The 18,721-nt window shown below is 44.7% G+C and overlaps 2 protein-coding genes across 2 annotated transcripts in view; one reads left to right on the plus strand and one right to left on the minus strand.

Annotated features, from left to right (window-relative positions):
* Window positions 1-3,095: 3,095 nt before the first annotated feature.
* On the minus strand, window positions 3,096-16,399 carry SFRP4 (secreted frizzled related protein 4). The gene is made up of 6 exons (XM_030010573.1): window positions 15,532-16,399; window positions 15,296-15,376; window positions 15,148-15,213; window positions 12,275-12,473; window positions 9,107-9,170; window positions 3,096-6,589 (listed from the first exon to the last, which is right to left on the minus strand). The coding sequence occupies exons 1-6, from the start codon at window positions 16,100-16,102 to the stop codon at window positions 6,401-6,403; spliced, it is 1,170 nt and encodes a 389-aa protein (XP_029866433.1). The 5' UTR covers window positions 16,103-16,399; the 3' UTR covers window positions 3,096-6,400.
* Window positions 16,400-17,766: 1,367 nt separating this feature from the next.
* The window catches only part of EPDR1 (ependymin related 1), a 33,629-nt gene continuing 32,674 nt past the window's right edge, over window positions 17,767-18,721 (plus strand). Inside the window, exon 1 of the mRNA XM_030010581.1 lies at window positions 17,767-18,073. Coding sequence (XP_029866441.1) covers window positions 17,802-18,073 — 272 coding nt within the window. The 5' untranslated portion in view covers window positions 17,767-17,801. The remainder of the gene's footprint in view (window positions 18,074-18,721) is intronic.

The following is an 18,721-nucleotide window of genomic DNA, read 5'->3' on the forward strand; positions in this document are numbered from 1 at the left end:
GACTTGAGGCTAGCTGGCCTGTAGGAAGTTGTGATTAGCACAGAATTTATATGTCGCCTCAGTGAGGTGAGTTCTGAGAAGCATACTTCATAGTTGCTGTATATTCTTTGGCTTGGTTTTTGCTTCAAAAACCTGTTAAAACTGTTCTTCCTGGCATCATTTCAGTGCTCTGGGTCTTTTGGGTGCTGGCACGTTGTACTTTAAACCAAGAAGCAGTCTCAAAAAAGGCCTGAGTAGGGCGATTTCACATACATCAATTCAGCTCATTTCCCAAGATCTTTGCCAAGTTAATGGCTTCTCTACCAGGGGGGCAAATACAATGTTCAAAGTTTAGATGGGATTATTTTTTGACAGGAGCAGAAATGCTGAAAACAGCAAAATGTGTTTATGTCTTATTAAGAGTTCATGAAACTTCTGATGGAAGTTCACAATCAAATAGCTTGATAGGTATCATACACAGGTTTTGAATACTGTGGATCATTTATTGCACTGGTCTTAGAAATTGCAGTTAGCTGTAGGGGTACAGTAGCTCTGCCTGTTTAAGTGTGATAAAATTTTATATACTGAGTTATTGCGTGTTTAACCATCATTCTTCATCCTCTGTTACATCACCCTTAATCAATATAGCATTTTTTTTCAGTTTGGTTTAACTATTAGTTGTTGAAGGATTCCATTTATTTGGGTACATATATTCACGTGTGTCAATTGTGATCCCTGTTTTGTGCTTGGTTAAAATGATGTGGTAGGTTTAATTGAAATATTATGCATAGATCTACGACAGTTTTTATTCATGTTGCGTAAGTATCCCAGCCCAAATTGAAATGTGGGAACATTTAATTTATTAATGCTTATTTTCTTCTTCTAAATATGTTCTTGATCTTAATGTCTTTCAGCAGCTTTGGAAAGGAGGAGTTTAAGAGATACATTTCAAAACAATAAAAATAACTGTTTCAGTCAGCTGATGAAGAGATTTAGATTCATGAAGGTTTTATATCTTTGACATACAGACTTTTGTAGAATTATTAAAATCTCATGCATTCAAAAGCATGGTAATTGAAATATTGACAATATTTTAGGAGATTACTTTGTCTCTTTAAAAGTTTAACTCAACACTTAGGTATTGTACACATAATCTAGACTGCTATCTGCTCTTCTTCAAATTTTACATTACTGTGACGTAGACATGGATGTAATTTTTAAGAATTGAGCACTTGTGATGGGATCAGCAAGCATTTGCATTTATAGAGTCAGGAGGAATGTGTTCCAGCATAAACTCCATTGAGTCTCACAGATTAAAATCTTCTCACAATTAAATTTACACAACTCTTCTGCCTACAAATCTTATCGAAAGTCTGACTCTGTCCTTTTATCCATATCTAAATGCCAGATCGAAAGAGAATGTGACCTTCACAACCGTTTATTTAGAAAATATGTCGTGGTTCAGCATAGAATTAGGTGGTGCAGAGATGTGATGAAAATTCGTCCAACACTAACAACAGATAACATAATTATTCTTCTGATTTTTGTCCCAGCAGGAGAGAAATGGAACCACAGGGCGTGTTTATTTGTACAACAGACCACGTATTTCCTTGTTTAGGAACTTTAATGAAATCATAATCTGACACTAAGACTGTATTAAAGATCTGTTTCAGTTTAGAATGATAAACAAGATGGTTCTGAATCCCAAAATACTGTTTAAGGAGAGGTAGTATGTCTGATTGTAGTGAGTATTTGCACTGAATTACTGCATAATGAAATAAGAGAAGTGGGGAAAAAGCTTTTTTTCCCCGCCAAGAAGATGGAATCAATCAGCTTGTGGTTGTGTACCGCTGCAGTTTTTCCTTTGCTCTGGCTGCTGAATGAGCTACACTGGCAAGTCAGACCTTGTAAGCATCTATTCACTTTATCCACAGTTCTTTGTCAGCAAATGATTAGCTTTCTGATGTACTTGCTCAGAGGATAAATACCGATGTGCTCTGCGCATCTACAAATGAAAGTTTTCATCATATTCTAACCAGAAGGGATGAAAATACTTCAGTTATTGGTCTGTTTGGGGCATCTCTTGATCACTCTGATGCATCCATTAACCTTCTATCTGTAACATAGACCCTCTGACATATTTAAGGTCCTTTTGGGTTTTGATCTTAGTATTCTCATCTAGAGAAAAGGAGTGTGTCCTCCCTTCCAGATGTGTTCCTTTATGCTTATCGCCATACTGGTTTATCCACAAGCCTTCTGGTAATACCAGCCAGTCTGGAAGCCTCTGAATTTACTGCATATGTAACAAGCAAGTCTGAAATCCTGTTTCACCTTCCAATATGGCTGGTGTTTAATTTCAGAGATGTTACAGGAAATATAGTGTCAGCAGTTGAAATTGAATGTGGGTTTTCCACAGAGCTTTGACTAGGTCTAATTAGAAGTAATGCGCCTCTATAGAAATTAATAATTGCAAGTAATTGTTTTTTTACTATAAATGGAAACATAATTTTGAATGTTTGTTGACCCATATTGATGGATTTATGTTTATTTACAAAATTTATTGGAGCTGATGTGGTTTACCAGAAAAATCTGGTGAAGGAAACGTTTTCAGATGTGCATTTACATTCAGCTACTAAGTGCAACCAAAAAGTGTGTCTTGGTTGTGCATAATTGGAGTAAATATTTTTTCAGGTTTCATTCATTTGGAATCTAGGTTACAATGCTGGATAAAATAATTTAAGAGCTGTTTGAGTATTTTGGACTGGAAAATCTTCTTTTTATTTGTACAGAAAGTATTTCTCAGTTATATGCAATGGCTGGACAAAAGTAACTAAGTTGCAACACTGAATTGAATTAAAGTGACCGGGTCATTCAGGTCTTGTTGAAGGGAGGTTTATGGGTTTTTTTTCAAATGTGGTTCGTAAAAGAGTTCTGATTTGCATTTACAGTGACCTTCTAAAACGGTGCCAATTATTCACAGTTAGAGTAAATATTTTTTCAGGTTTCATTCTTTTGGAACTGAGGTTAGAACATTCACTGAAAATATTCAATGGCACCGCTTACTAAACTGGGCACATGTGTGTGGGAGGTAGTAAGAAATGCACTAGAAGCATATGTTCCGTGTTCCAGGCAATTTTTATTTTATATTAAAAAAATGCCAAGCCCCTCAGTAAGAAGGCAGTTGTAACACTGAGAAAAAACATTTGACACTTCCAAGGTTTGGCCTGTTAACTTTTCAGCTGTAAGTAGGTACAGTAATTACTTTGGTCCGTCAGCGAACTATTAGCCCGCTCTACTAAATGGAGGTTTCATGACTCTGGTGCTGGGTAACACAGCAATGACTACCTCTGGCAATGGATGTGCATGAGGAGAGGTGAGTCTGACTTTTTGATGCATGCTGGGGAGTTGAAGTGGTGAGTGGGCCACGTGGGGATGCAGGAGGATGCACTTGCCTGCTCGAACAGCCCTTGCTCCTCCAACATCTGTTTCACACCTTCACAAGGGAAGGGCAGCGGGCTGGAGGGTGGGGATGTTCTGGGTGTGGATTCAGCCGGCATTTGATGTTGCAGTGAGTTAATAATTGTAAGGGATTTTCATAATGGAGTGACTTATATTAGTCTTGAATTGAGTTGGCCCATGGCTTCTTAAAAAGTAGGAAAAAATGGATTTGGGAAAACACACTACCTTACTAATCCATCCCCCCTGCCTGCACATCTGTTCTTTGTATTATGATACCCCCTGCTTTTTGTGGTATTGCCTTTCCTTCTGTATTTTTACCATATCAGTATGAGAGTTAGTCAGCATAAAGCATACATAAAAATATCAAGGGGTTTGGAAACACCAGGCTCAGTGCATTGAAGTTTATTCCAACGTACTGGAATGGTCAGTCTAGTGACAGTAACTTACAGAAGGAATGGTGACTATTCTCTGGAGAAAATAATTTTTACATTTTTTTCTCTGATATCAAAAAATGAAAAAAGTTCTATTTGAACAGTTTTAAAATATTATATGATGTTGCTATGAAGTTTAGCTAGCTGTTCCAAAAGTTTCATTCAACAAACACCACACTTGACCATGTTCACAATAAAAATGGTTAAAGTGAAATATCAGAACTTTGGTATTTGTTATTTCAACCTCACATTAATAGGACTGTTGCTAATTTTTAATAGCTAACCTCATAGATATTTATTGAGGTACTTTAAATGGGGATCAATAGGTAATCAAACTTAACAACTTCTGCTACATAGTAGATAAAGCTATTTTAGAAGCTTTCCAATCATACTGATGTTTCAGATCATGCTTAATTAAGTCAGCATTTTCAAACTCACCTAACTTAGTCACCCACAGTGAAATTCTGTCTCCTTTGATTTCGATTTCAGGTTTTCCGTTTCATTGTACAGGATTAAGGTTGCACCTATAGTCTGTATTTAGGCACCTGTCTGTGGTCTGTTTTTTTAGACATGTCAAACATTCCCCCTAAAGTCAATAGATTAAATATATGTTCAGCATTCCTGGCACCTGGATTAAATTTTGGATGTAATTCTGCAGGTGTTCCATGAAGATAAATTTCTGCATCTGCCCAGATTTAGCAGGAAGGGCTACATTCAAATGCTGACCTTTGCATATTTTAATCAACTCCTCAAAGCTCAACCAATGATCATGTAGGGTGGGTTTTTTTCCCCCGAACAACCCTATACACTATTATTCCATTTTTCTGTAACACCTCTGTCCCTTTGTTACAAGCATTCTAACTTGGCATCTATGTCTTCAGTTTGTGTTAGCATATTACCAAGTATATTATTGCTGGTACCAGTATCACTCCAGCATAGTCTGCCTTGAATTTCACGCATGCAGATTTAATGGGAATTCTTGTAATGACAAAGATCAATACACTGACGTGACCAATTGCAACTCCTTGTATTAACCTCCACAGAACTCTTTTTTTTTCCCGACATAGACCCTCTCTGGTTTAGAAATGCTCATTTTCTTTTATAGATACGAGAATTGCCAAGTCTAGTCCTTAGTTTTGCTGCAGGAATTCTTGAAGCTCTTTCAGATGTCTATCATAAGCTCTTACAATGTTAATGTAGGTGATCTTCTTATGTGTTAACAGAAATCAGACTGTGCTATCCGTACTGCCTCATCCAAGTACAGCTTGGGAGGAATAGCGTAAATGCCATCTTGGAGTTATGTCGATTAGATTTATATCACCTTTGCTATTTTAATACCTCACATGGCACATGTTAAGTCAGTAAAACTTAGTACATAAATAAAAACATCTGCTTTGTCTGTGACCCTTTGCAGGGTGAATGTTACTGTTGGATCAGCAAAACTGCAGATAGCCAGTCATTTTGAGAAGTTCATGAATAGGGACAAGCCTTATTTATTTATTTATTTATTTATTTATTTGGTATCAGAGAAAGATTTAGAAATATGGTGTCAAATGATAAAAAATTATCCAAATGAACGCTGAGCCACATGAAGCCCTATCGTCTCCTTAATACTGTACAGTAGCTGTCAGTTATGTTTAGAATAATGCTTCTATTCCAGTTTTCATAACAAAGCTATATTACAGCAAACATAAGTGTTACTTTTATGAATTCTACAGATCTTCACTTTAATCTGTCCTTTTAAAAAATACTGATTTTTCAATTAGATGCTTAAATATATTTGAAATTATAACAACAGAAGCCAGCCTGAAGTACAATAAAAAAATGAAATGTCTGCTTTCAATGCATTTTGCTACATGAACCCACAAGATCAAATACTAACACTGTAAGCATATTTTTGGCACACAGAGAAAAATAATCACATAATGCATACCCAGATGCTTATTGGTAAACTATGCTTTTGAAGGCTCTGAACAAGGGCTGTGATTCCAAAGAGCAGATAGATTAGCTCCAGCAGCTGCACTAGTTGCTGCCCGAGACGTCTGCCAGAGGTTACCATTCCTCTGCTGCTCCTCAGCTGCTATGGCTCTCAGCTCACCAGACTAATTCACAGACTAACTCACAGAATAACTCACTGACTACTACACCACTGCACTTTCTGAGGAGAGAAGAGATGCCCAATGCAGCTCGCCAACCTCTGGCAGGGAAGCAGAGCAGGCAACAGGCACAAGGAGTTAAAATCTCTGGCAGCCAAGGCTAGATCTATCTAGAATTGCAAATCAGAGCCCTAAGATAAAGCTCAGTCAGCTTGAATATGCGTACCACATATTAGTGCAAACCTATGCTCTGTGGCTTGCAGTGGCTTGAAAGGAAAAGCAAACCTTTTAAAAGTCAAGTGCAGCAAAAACGTCTGTGTAGAAACTGCTGTGAGTTTTTAAGTCAATGAGTTCTGGATTAATAAAACATGCCAACCAAGCCAGATTGTGACCCTCATCGTGCAGGGAAAGTCTTTCCTTCTGGAAATTTCACACTCATACTTTTTTAGGGTTGATTTCTTTCTGGCCATTTCTTATTTTAATGGCCTTTTTAGGGCCACTGACCGGTGGGTTGGTGTTCTTGGTTGATGGTTTTGGGGCTCCGCTCCGACCACTGCGTCCTGCGTTCTGGTTCTTACTGCGGGCCGTTTGCAGCTTTTGTTCTTGCAGTCTCTGTTCCCACCTCTGTGGAAATGCGGAATACAAAGAGGCTGAGTTGGGGAAGGACATAGTCATAAACAATTATGTCTTAATCAAAGCTATGCTGAACCAGTGATACTAGTGCTGCTTTTAATGGGTTTGTGCTCTGTTCTGCGGGGCCATTGATGTCAGTGTGTTACAGCTGTCTGCAGGGGGAACCTGCTACGTGTTCTTGGGTGGGAGAATTTCCACGATCTCAGCAGATGACAATGACAACTGCATGCCTCGTGTGCATGCTGCATGTGAGCGTGCATCTCGTGCCTTTTCAGAAAGCCAGGGGAGCTGGCACCATGCCATCAAAAAGACAGGGTCTGCGCACTGGAACTCCTTTGCAAAGCCCTTCTTTGCTGTCTTACTGAACGTGCTACTTAACTTTTCCTCAGAAAAGTCTGCAGAAGGCAGACTGTCCTTTCACGATATATATTTAAACACACAGCTACAAGGGAAGGTGGTATTTACTTTCTGCTTCTGCTATTCCCTGGGGTGGAGAGCACTGGGCATGAAAGAGCTTGTGTTACGGACAGACAATGGAGATGACCACTGAAATCAGAGTGTTCAGTGTTGCAATGGGATGGTTGTGAATAATGCACCTGCAGCTTTATTCAGCAGCATCCCTGAGAAATTTTGAAAAGCAATGAGCTCAATGAGCCCACGAAAGAGAATAGCTGTCAGATTTCCAAACCTAAAAGTACAGTGGTTAGAAAAGAGGTTAAGTGGTTAGGTGGTCCAAAATATGGAGAGATCCACAGCACTGTGGCAGAGACTGCAGTCTTTCACTTCTAGGAACAGAAATACCTATTCTGAGGAAAGCATGGTAGATAGTAGAACCTGGAAGGAGTCTCACCTCTGCCCTCTATTAATGAACTTTCTCTTCTGAAACTCCCAAAGGCAGGGGCTTTGCCCAGTGGTCAGAGCAAGAGAAGTGCTGTCCAGCTTTCCTATTTCGTATCTCTGCACTGACCCTGTTGCAACACAGACTCTTGCCCTGGCTAGAGGAGAGGCCAGCCATGTTGTGGTTATGTTAACAGCTGTCTTCTGTAGTTCACAGACAGCTCAAAACATTCATTTTAAGTGGTAACTCAAGATAAAAGTTGGATGCAAGTCTTCAGGGATGAATGATGGGCATTAAAATGAAGCCACTGTGATACCTAGCTCCATACAGCTATCTTTGTGTCGTCAGGGTCATTATGTGTATCCTTATAAAACAAAAAAGGCATTTATGCATGTCCCAGTCAAACATGTTTAAATGAGGATTTAATTTATGAAACTATCAATATCAGAGGGAATGACTCATGCTTTGAGAATTATTTTGTTTGGCAGTCATGCATCTATTTGACAGTCTGGAAATTAATGTTCAAACAGGTTTCAAGACACAACTAGAAATGACAAAACAGTGTGAGGAGGCCACTAAAACACACTGTGTGCCAGTAACAGGCTATTAAGTTGACAGCTAAGGGATTTCAAGAGTCCAAGTCATACATCAGTATTCTCCTAAATCCCTCATGGTATCATCTGTAATAGCAATGTATTTATTTTTTAAAGATTTAAAGCATGGTTTCTTTTTCACACATAGGTTTTACGTAAGTAAGTGAGGAGAAAAGGGAATGATAAAAGCATCAAATACAATTTCCGCAAGAAGCTGGTCTGTAATCTAAAAGCTTCTGCAGATAGATACATACATCTTTTTTCCTCTTCTCTATCAATTGCCAATCAGCTCATAATTAAAATAAGTATACATGTACGTCCTTAATGCTCTGAAACCCTTTCTGAGTTCCAGAGATAATTTTATTCCATCTCTAAAAGTCTGAGGAAGACTCAGACACTGTCTTGATCCACCCTTTCTTTCCACTATAAAGAGGAGTTTACAAGCAGGAAGTGATAGCAAGTGCTACGCTGAAGCCCCCAAAAGCAGGGGCATCTGCTGCTCCTGCCTCCCACGTCTCCATACTATAGACTTTTCCTTCCAATGTTCCCTGAAACCAGTGAGGGCCAACACTTTCGGTGGATCTTTAGTGGGAAGTAGCCAGCGAGAAGTCTGCACCTCCCACCTGCAATCTTTAATGCAGCAAAGCCTGTTTATCCAGCGCAGTGGATTTTAACTTCCTTTCTTACCTAAAAGGTGAATACTCCTCTGCATATCATCTATCTGACAGTTACTTGCCTTAGCAGTGATAGGAAAGAAATTCCTAGAATCATTACTGTAATAAGCCAGAGTTCACACAAAGATCATCCAACCATAATATTTAGGGACAGTTTGCAGATAAAACAGAAATAAAATGGAAATAAAACTTTAGAGGCCTTAAAATGCAAGACTAAAATTTTCAAATTTTCACTTACACTTCTATGTAATTATGAGGTATGAAAACGTTGAAGTGAAAATAATAATACTCAGAGGTGTTATGGATATCTGAAAGTCAAGCAAGTTATTCAATGCTGAAGTAGAACAAAGGTGTTTAACTTTTTATCAAGAATATCAGCATTTTTTTCTTTGGTTGTATTTACCTTAAATCTTTTGTTTAGTTGATCCTTCCATTTTTCAACTAGACATCCATCAAGAAGCATCAACCTGAAAATTAAGAAATAAATATAAGTTATAGATATTTCTGATTTTGATTCCCGAGATGCCATTCCAGATGATTTAACACAGACCGAGGTTGAAATGCACCAGCAGGTACTGGTACTGGCAGTTTCTCAGTATGGGACGATAGGCAGAAAAATATTTTTCTCCATGCCTAAATGCTTTCTAATGGATTTCTATAGGCTTATACTGATACTTCTGAAATCCTATTCTGAACTCTGTAAAAACTTCTTTCAAAAGAAATCAGATTTTACAGCCAAATCTGCAGCTCATAGCCAGTGTTGGGAAAACCTTTAGAGCCCTTTGTCCTCACCTGCAGCTATTCTGCAGGGGGAAATTGTCCTGTCTTGATCACTGTTAACAAAAAGTGATGGGTTGGGTAACATCCCATGAAACTGTTTAAAGGTATATATACATATACTTTTACTTATGCCCACTATATATTTCTCTGTGTGTTTGTGTGCAGAAGAGTAGTTGAAAGAAATGTATTTTACTTCTGAATTTTAAAAAAGCTGTTTCACATGCACCAGTTAATACAGCTCAGCTGACGAATGGTAACACCTTACCTGATAACTTACAATCATCTCCATTTCTACCTATAAATACATGAGGATGGTATTATGGATTTCCTACACGTAACTACTTAATGAGTGCTTTAAAGTGAATTTGGAAAATGTATGGGCAGTGATATTGGCCTACCAATGAAATCTGGCTAGCTCCTGTATGAAAATACTGAGTCTAGGTGTTATGAAATAAACAAAACAAAAATGTAACTATTAACTGTAGATGCCTTAAACAGCTTCTAAAATAGTTTATTCTAAAGCAGTTTGATGTGACACTTTCTAAGTCCCAACCTAGAAGCAACTATTTTATAGCACAGCGATGCTGGAATTTCTGTATCTTCTCCACTGCTAACTGTTTTAATATTTTTTTTCTTTTCATCCTTTTTTTTTTTTTTTAAGATGCTGGGCCTTAATATGCCCTAATATCGTTTCCCTAATTCTGGAAGGTTTTACTTAGACATCAGTGTTGGCTGGAGACATCAAAACATCATTATGAATGCACACAATTTCATACAGCACTTTGCTGGCGGGTGAGATTTACACACCATAGCAGGGCCTGACCTCCAGTTTCCATGAACAGTGTTGCTGCTCATACCAGTTCAAAAAGAGTACAAAATGCTGCCACTCGTAGCCATTAGCCACTGTGCATCCACTTTACCCAAACATAAAAGGACTACAATGAGTGCAAGCCCTGGAGAATCAAGACCAACATGACACACACCTCCTTTTCTTTCCCAGGAGAGGTTAGGTAATTAACATATAGGATTGAAGCTAAGGCCACATCATGATGAATGAAACCACAACACAGTGTGCATCTGATGCAGCTTCTGTTCGGGCCAAATCATGGAGCAAGACCCTAACCCTGCTGATGGGCAATGGGTGTTTTGCCGTTGACTTCAGTGGAGATACAGCTTCCACCCATTTTGCTTCTGGCATTTTTAAAAGCTGCTGTAACTCAAAACCTTCTGTTTGCATGCCACTGAGTTCAACAGGAAACACATATAATAGTTTATGTTTCTTTTTCAAATCCATTTTAGTACACTATATGAAATTAAAAACCTCAGTGGCCTTTAGAAACCATCACAAAATATTTAGTGAATGGTGTGTTTTTCCATAGTAATGGAGAAGCAGATTGCGATCTTTCACTTTTGAAATCTCCCCTCCCTGACAGCCTCCTGAGGGTCCTCTCCAACAAAGCTCTGCAGCTCAGAGCTCCTCAATCGCAATCTTGGCCGTGCTCCTTCTGCGTGACTCAGAGCATGTGTCCCTAAAATGGCTAACACAAAGTAGAGGGCTCTAAATTAATCTTTGTAAAATATTTCCAGACCTGGAGGAGCAAGGTGCTATGTAATAATAAAACACTGTGCCTGTTGGCTCACAAAAAAAGGGTAAGGTAATAAGGTATCAGATATAGAAACACCTATAAAATGCTTTTAATATATCAACATAAAACTCATTGAAAATATAGATATGGCCCATCAAGTTCCGCACGTAGGTGTTCTATGGTCCTCAACAAGTGCACATGATCAATTAACAGATCACTGTGTGCAAAACCAGCCTGCACATTTTACAAACCTGCCTTACCTTGACCCACAGCACACAGGCACATGTACCCACCATGCCACAACCCCTCCTGTTGCCATCTGTTGCTACTGGTACATCTGGGGTGCTAACGGGGACAAGATGTCCCCTTCTGCCTCAAGGACCCAGAGAGAAAAGAGAGCTGTGATTCATCACTCCCTCCCCTCCAGACCAGCATGCTGGATTTCCTTCCACGCCTGGGGCTAGGCTGACTGCCAGATGAAAGGTCTGGTAAAGTTAGTTTTGTTTTGCCTTTTAATCATACAGCAGGACTGGCAAGCTGCTCTGAGAGTATTTACTTTTCATCTGCCATCCGGGAGCCGGAGCTCCAATGGCTGCAGCTTTGGCTGGTCCTGGTACAGCTGTGGGATCAGAAACATCTCACTGATGGCACCGGTCCGAAGCATGGATAGGCCAGCAGAGGAAGCCTGGCTCTGTCTCCAGCAGCTCTGCAGACAGATGTGTATCATCTCCTGTTCCCTCCCCGGAGGGGTCGGTGAGGCAGAACTGTGCCTTCCACGTGGTCCTGCCACCATGGACCACCACCTACAGCCACCGTCGAGCTTGTAGCATGTGAAGCAGCTCACACTGATGGAAAGTGGTCCTGGAAAAACACTCCCAAAAAGGCTGGAGATGCCTGAACTGCTGCATGATGCATTAAGCAATACGCTGCCAACACCCAATGCCACCAGAGTTTATGCTCCACGTGTGAGCCAGGTTTTGTAAACACTGCATTGTGGCGCAGAGCTGAGGCTGATTAAGTGGAAAAAGTTAATTGCGAAGGTAATTGAAACATGTAGGTGTACATGTGAGTTATCTTAAAAAAAACTATCAGCAGTGTAATATTAACTATAACTCACAAAACATGCTCATGACCAGAAAGAGAGCTCCTTCTCGTCTATTACAGCTAGCTATAACACTTTTCTGCACCGCATCGCCCGGGCTTACCTTGAGCGCCATTCATAGCACATGATGAGAACATCCTGCTTCGGTTGGAGAGGTGGACACTGGCAGGAGGAATTTGTAAGAAGAGGCACTTGAGACAGAGGAATTGACATCGAAGACTTAAGTATGTCTTTGACTTCAACCACAGTCGTTATCTCGTTGCAGTTCCCTCTTTCTATGCTTTTTACTTTAGCGTGAATGACTGCGATTAGAAAAAGAGAGGTGTGAGAACAACAAACGGTCTTAGAAATTTAAACACATCTCAAAATTAAAGAAAACATATTAAACTGAAAGCTGTTGTTTCGGCTGTGAAACTAGAATTACTGCTTCATGTGAGGGCACGTACAGTGGCTTAGAATAACAGAGGCCCGACCATGATTTGGTTTTCCGTCAGACTGTTGACAACTGTGAAATTAAACATGTGCTTAAATCTTTGCCAGATCAGGCCAAGCGATCTTGCCTGGAATCGCACACACAAACAGCTTCTTTGACTCAGACTTGAACAACCCCTCGCATAAATCGGACCCGCTCTATAGCCACATCTGCCCTTTTCCAATTAAGTAATGAATAATTTACCTCACAGACAGCTAACATGAATTTAGTCTTCTCAATAATAAAATCATTTCCCTGTAGGTTGCATCCAGGAGCTAAAGTCTTTTCTTAAATATAAGAAAGAAGGGAAGGTTTGAAACAAGTAGTCAAAAACTAAGAGGCTTAGGATTGTGATTTACTCGGTCTACACTTTTTTCATCTTTTGCCTTTGGATTAGCCATCATTAGTAAGATCCTCATACAAAACAGACTCCAAAACAGGTTCTTCTGACTCTGAATACACAAACATTCATATCTTTACCTTTTATTGAGGAATACTGCATGTCTGCATGGATGCAAGAAGGTGAAACTGTGTAGATTGCTCTGAGGATGAGCTCCCTGGCTAACTCTGTACCTGCGAACCCTGGCAGTACCTACCCCTGCAGCATTTTACCCCTTCTTCCTTGTGAGAAGTACCAAATCAGAGAAATGAAGCACGTTTTTTTACACAAAGGACTTTGTTTCTAGGAAATGTCAAAATGGGAACGGTCCTATTATCACAAAATTCTTGAGCGGAAGAAGAGTCAGAAGTGTATGTACCACAGGGTGACCAGCCTGCATTGATGCTGCCCCTGGCAGCCACAAGGTCAAAAGCCTTCAAATGGACCTACGAAAGCTTGGAATAAACTTCACTCATAGAAAACAGGAGACCAGCAATTTTAATGCTGTCTGGGTTTTATGGGCTAACTTTATCAGGACATGTGTAACAGCCACAAAACACATGAGGGATTTCAGTTTTGGAGACTCACAATGCATTTTCAAGTCTAATTGAAACCAAGTTCTGGCCAGCTAGAAAAACAATTTGGCTGTATATATTATTTTTAAAGGATTTCAGAAAAAAGTGGATTTTATTTGCGACTTGTTCTGCCTTGCCTTGTCTCTGAATTCATTTTCCATATGAGCATGTCTATTTGTTTCAGAGGAGGCTGAATAAAAATCTACCTCTCAGAAACAAAATCTTCATTTCACAAAGTCATTGAAATTAAATTTTGGATCCCAACCTACAGTTTTTATTCAAGCAACACTCCCACTGAAGTCACTGGAATCAGAATTTATATGACTAACACCTGTATTTTGTTTCAGAATAGTCATTTTATATCACTGCTTTTCATACATTTCAGAAAAGTGTGGAAGTTCATTGTCCCACCCGGACATATCACTATATTCTCCTGAGATGGATTAAGGAATTATGTAGAAGAAATATATGATATAAATGCACCAAAATGCCATAACAGAAAAAGTGTACAATTACCTAAGTTAGATGTTCAGCTTGATTATTCCCACCTAACTGGGGTCTGGATTTTTTTCCCTATACTAACAAAGCAGCAAATAACTACAAACTTGCTTTCATTTGATATCAGACAAAGAGGAATTGACTGGATATAATAACCCTATTACTTAAGAACTCAATACATTCCTTGAAGAAACAACTTTTATCTGAGAAAAAGCCCATAAATTTCAAAAGACCAGAGACTGCATGCTAAATTCATGGTTAATAGGGGGTTTCTATTAACATTACAGATATTTAATCTGGTATTTTTCTAATGTTAATTAGACTTCTTCCTGGCTCCCAGCATCAGAAAACCAGAGCGGGGGGAGCCAGGGGAGAAGAGGGGTGAATGCTTACTTATATTGCCAATAAGTCATGCAACATACCATAAAACTATCGGCCAACTCCTCAGCCGGCTGGTGCAAATTGTCACTGAATTCAGTTAATCTCTGACAATTCCGCACCAGATGAAACTCTGGCTAGTAAGTAAAAGAATATAGGAATTTCTAAGTAATAACTTTTTACCTTGCTTCAGCTTCGTTCACATTTACAAGTTTTATTTAGGTGATAAACCTCTGTTTATTCCATCTGCTAGATGAAAACCGGAGCTGGCCAAGCAGCACATGGTCATGCTCACATCTCTGCACTTACTAGAGGGACCTTTGCAGTAGCAAGCACCCTTTCTGCAGAGCGACCTGTTGATGCCAGTGCACATTACCGACATTTCACTGCTTTTATCAGAAACACACCATCACCTACGCAATGACTGCTACCGCCTGTGCAAGGTGTGCGTGAGTGGCAGGTTTGGGAAGAGGATGGCTGGGTGTCCTCAGGCAAAAACCCGCTTGGAAAGGCTGCGCTGGAGCGGTGTCCTCACGCTGCGCTTGCTGGACGGGGCCTCGTGTGGGTGCAGCACCCAGCTGGAGCTGCCAAACTCGCGGGGGGGGGCACCGAGAGGGGTGGGACAGGCAAAGCAAAGTATTTTTACACACACACCCCCCGGCCCACGCACTTACTGTAGCTGTAGTTCTTGGCCAGGTAGGTCGACAGCGTAGGCTTTGTCTTTTTGCACCTGCATCGCTCTTCAAAGGAAGAGAAGGGGAAATGGTTGAGGGGTGTCAGAGGGGGCCTGGCTCCGGGGATGGGGGGGGGCCCGAGGCTCACCCTGGCCGCGGCTCCTGCAGTCGGGCTCCGGGGGTCTCTCCGGCACCAGCACGCCCTGCGTGAAGTCCGTCCACTTCACATCTGCAAACAGAGGGGCGGTGGGGGGAGGAAAGCTGTCGGGGAGAGGCTCCGGGGGCAGGGGTCCCGAACCCTTTCCCCCCTGCCCGGGACGCCCGGCGGGGGTAGAGGGTCTGACTGCCCTCCCCCGCCCCCCCGCCTCCCCCCGGGGCCCTCACCCTCGGGCAGGTCGGTGACGATGGCCTCGGGGGAGATGCAGACGCCGCGGTCGTAGACGGGGAGGTCGTCGCAGGCGAGGCTCTCGGGCCAGCTGTGGTTGTAGCGGCGCATGATGGGCTCGCAGCCGTCGCGGGCTCGCTGGCAGACGGAGCGGCAGGGCTTGATGGGGTCGTAGAGGAACTCCAGGGTGCAGATAGGGGCATACATGGCGCAGAGGAAGAAAGGGAGGACCGGACTGCAGCCGGTACCCACCAGCTCCTCGTACTGCTCGATGGCGAGGACGGCGTTTTCCTGGGTGCTGTGGTGGAGGTGGTTCGGCATGCGGGTGATGTTCCAGGGCATGGGGCGGCACATGGGGATGCGCACCGCCTCGCACGGCGCGCCCTGCGCCCGCGGGCTCACCCGCAGCCACAGGGACACCGCCACCAAGGCGCGCAGCATCCTCCTCCTCCTCCTCCTCCTCCTCCTCCTCCTCCTCCTCCTCTTCCTCCTCCTCCTTGGCCGCCGCCCGGCTGCAGTCGAGTCGCGGGAGCCGCCGCGCCGACAGCCATGGACATCGCGGGACCGCATTTATACCGGTGGCACGAGTGACGTGGGGCCGATCGCGCTCCCTTGGCAGCACCGCTCCTCCGGGGGGTGTGTGTGTGTGTGTGTGTGTCTCTGTGTGTGTGTGTGGGTGCGTGTGGGTGCGCGCGCGTGTGTGTGTTTTGCTGTGCAGTCACGGTGACATCACCTCCACCCCGTTTTAATCCCCCGGCGACATCACTGCGTCTCTCCTCCGCGGCTCCAGCTCCGTTTCAGTTTTCATCTGTGTCATAAATTCCTTCAGGTGGAAGGAGCGGGGGGTGGTGGTGGTGTGAGAAAAGCAAACCCAAACCACACGCATCTGCCGCGGGGCTGCGCGCTCCCACGCGGGGAGAGGGGAGGAGGAGGAGGCGGGAGGGGACGCGGGAGCCGCCGCCGGAGCACCCCCCCTCCCACCGGCCCCCCCCCCGCCTCCTGCGGGGCTCAACTTTACGCTGCGTTTTCCCAAGGGACACGGAGCAGAAACTTTTTGCGGGCTTGGGAGCTCGGCACGGACGGGGAAACGCGAGGCGGACCGGGGTGGGGGAAGTTGTTCTTTGCCCGGTTTGGTCGGGAAGGGGGAAACGGCGGGGGTCGACCCGAGGCGTGAGCGGGCGGCGGGAGCGGGGCAGCGCGGGGCCGGTGCGGGGCTGCTCTGCGGGCAGCCACCCCCCTCCGCCCCGTTCCCCCCGTCTCTGTCGTCCCGTCCCCCCCCCCCCCAGTCGCATCTGCAAATGGGTGGAAGAAGGGATTTCAGGCTTTTCCCAAGCTGCTTTTTATTTTTCTTTCGTTAGTGGTCCACGGCCACACGCCCCTGATGCAGCGGAGTGGCATGCCCCCGCGGGAGCAAGGGGCTCCCCCCTGCCCCACGCAGCCCCTCTGCACAGAAAAGACCGATGGGCCCTTCCTCCACTGTGGGCAAATGCCGGACCCCAGCCTTCGAGGCACCCGCTGAGAAAACGAGCTTAACTCCATGCCAGGTTATTTCAGCGGCCTGGGAAAACGCCAGCGGGGCTCTGGGTTAGCCGTTCCCGGGCCTGCCCTGGCCGGGTACCGCGGTACCACCGGTGTTTTCCCCTTGCAGACCCGGCAGAGGTGGGTGCTGCAGAGCCGGAGTTATCTGTGGGGCACGGGCTTCCCCCACCCTTTGTGTGCGAGGGAAGCTCATCCAGAACGGGCAGGAAACTACAGTTGAGAAAGCTGAGAGGGCAGCGGGAGATGGAGGGATGCATGTGCTGGCTGACACGGTCTGTCCGTGGGGACCTGCTGCAATTCCTCCCTCGAGAACAAAATTAAAGCAGTTTCACCCAGCAGGTCCCTCCTGGCCGTGTATCCCCTCCCTCCCAAAGCCCACACAGAGTTCCCAGAGGTACCCCAAAGCTCGGGCCTTGCAGCCGCCCCTCTGGCATTGCCCCCCCTCGAGGACCCGTGGGCACGGCCAGGGCAAGCAAACCCGCCCGGTACAAGGCGGGGGGGGGGGCACTGGCGGGCGAGGGTCCCCAGCGCCCGTCGCCCCACTACCTCCTGCTCTCCCATCCCGCTTCTAGACAGCAGCTCGGGCAGAAACCGCCTCTCCCCGCTGTGGTGATGCGGGTTTGGAGACGGCCCGCCCCCCCTCCCCCCCGGCGCAGGCCTGCCCGCCCGCCTGCGCGCCGTGCGGGGCGGCCGTGCGCGGAGCGGAGCAGAGCGCGGAGCGGAGCGGAGCATGGCGCGGGGAGCGGGCGAGCTGCGGCTGCTGGGGCCGGGACCGGAGCCGGGGTTGCTGCTGCTGCTGCTGCTGCTTCTGGGCGGCCTCCTGGTGCGGAGCAGCGGGGCGGCGGGTCCGGAGCCGTGCCAGGCACCGCGGCAGTGGGAAGGACGCACCGTGTCCTACGAACACGGCACGGGCCGCAACAGGCGGGCCGCCGTCTCCTACGATGGCCCCAACCAACGCCTCCGCATCCTGGAGGAGAGGAAGGCCCTCATCCCCTGCAAGAAGTAGGTGCTTGCCGTGGGACCCCGCGGCCGGGCCGGGCCGGGCCGGGCGGTGATGGTCGGCGCGGAGACCGGAGGCGGCTCCCGGGGGGCGGGGGCGGGCAGCGGGCGGGGGGGGTGTCTTCCTCGGCCATCCCTCACCCCCCCCCCGTATCTCTCTCCCTCTGATTTATGGTCCAGAGTGTCAGCTTTTCACCCTGGGAGATAATTCTTTTCTCCCATTTTTAAATGGCACGGGAATCGAATCCAAAAACACAGCCCAAAATGTGAGGTATAACCGGTATAATGAAGAGTTTACACTGAAATGCCGGAATAATGCCACGGGGGTGTGTGTGGGTGTGGGTGTGTGGGGGTGTGTGTGTGTGTGTGTGTGTGTGTGTTTCTAGCCCAGTAATTTGCTAACAAGTTTGAGTCACGTTTTACAAGTTCTCTGGGGGACAGTGTACTCATTCCCATTGCACAGGCCGCCCAGCCCTGGAGGACCTCCCTGTTCTTAATTTATACAGTAGGTATCTGTTAAGCCTGTAACTAACCCAACAAAATCACTGTGTCATTGTGCATTTCCTGATTTGCTGAAAAATAAGTGTAGAAAAAAGCTGACTGAAGGAGGGCCTCCTTTTATCTCCGCAACCTGCCAAGCTCAGGCCCTGA

The sequence above is a fragment of the Aquila chrysaetos genome, chromosome 3, assembly GCF_900496995.4.
Source record: "Aquila chrysaetos chrysaetos chromosome 3, bAquChr1.4, whole genome shotgun sequence".
Lineage (NCBI taxonomy): Eukaryota > Metazoa > Chordata > Aves > Accipitriformes > Accipitridae > Aquila > Aquila chrysaetos.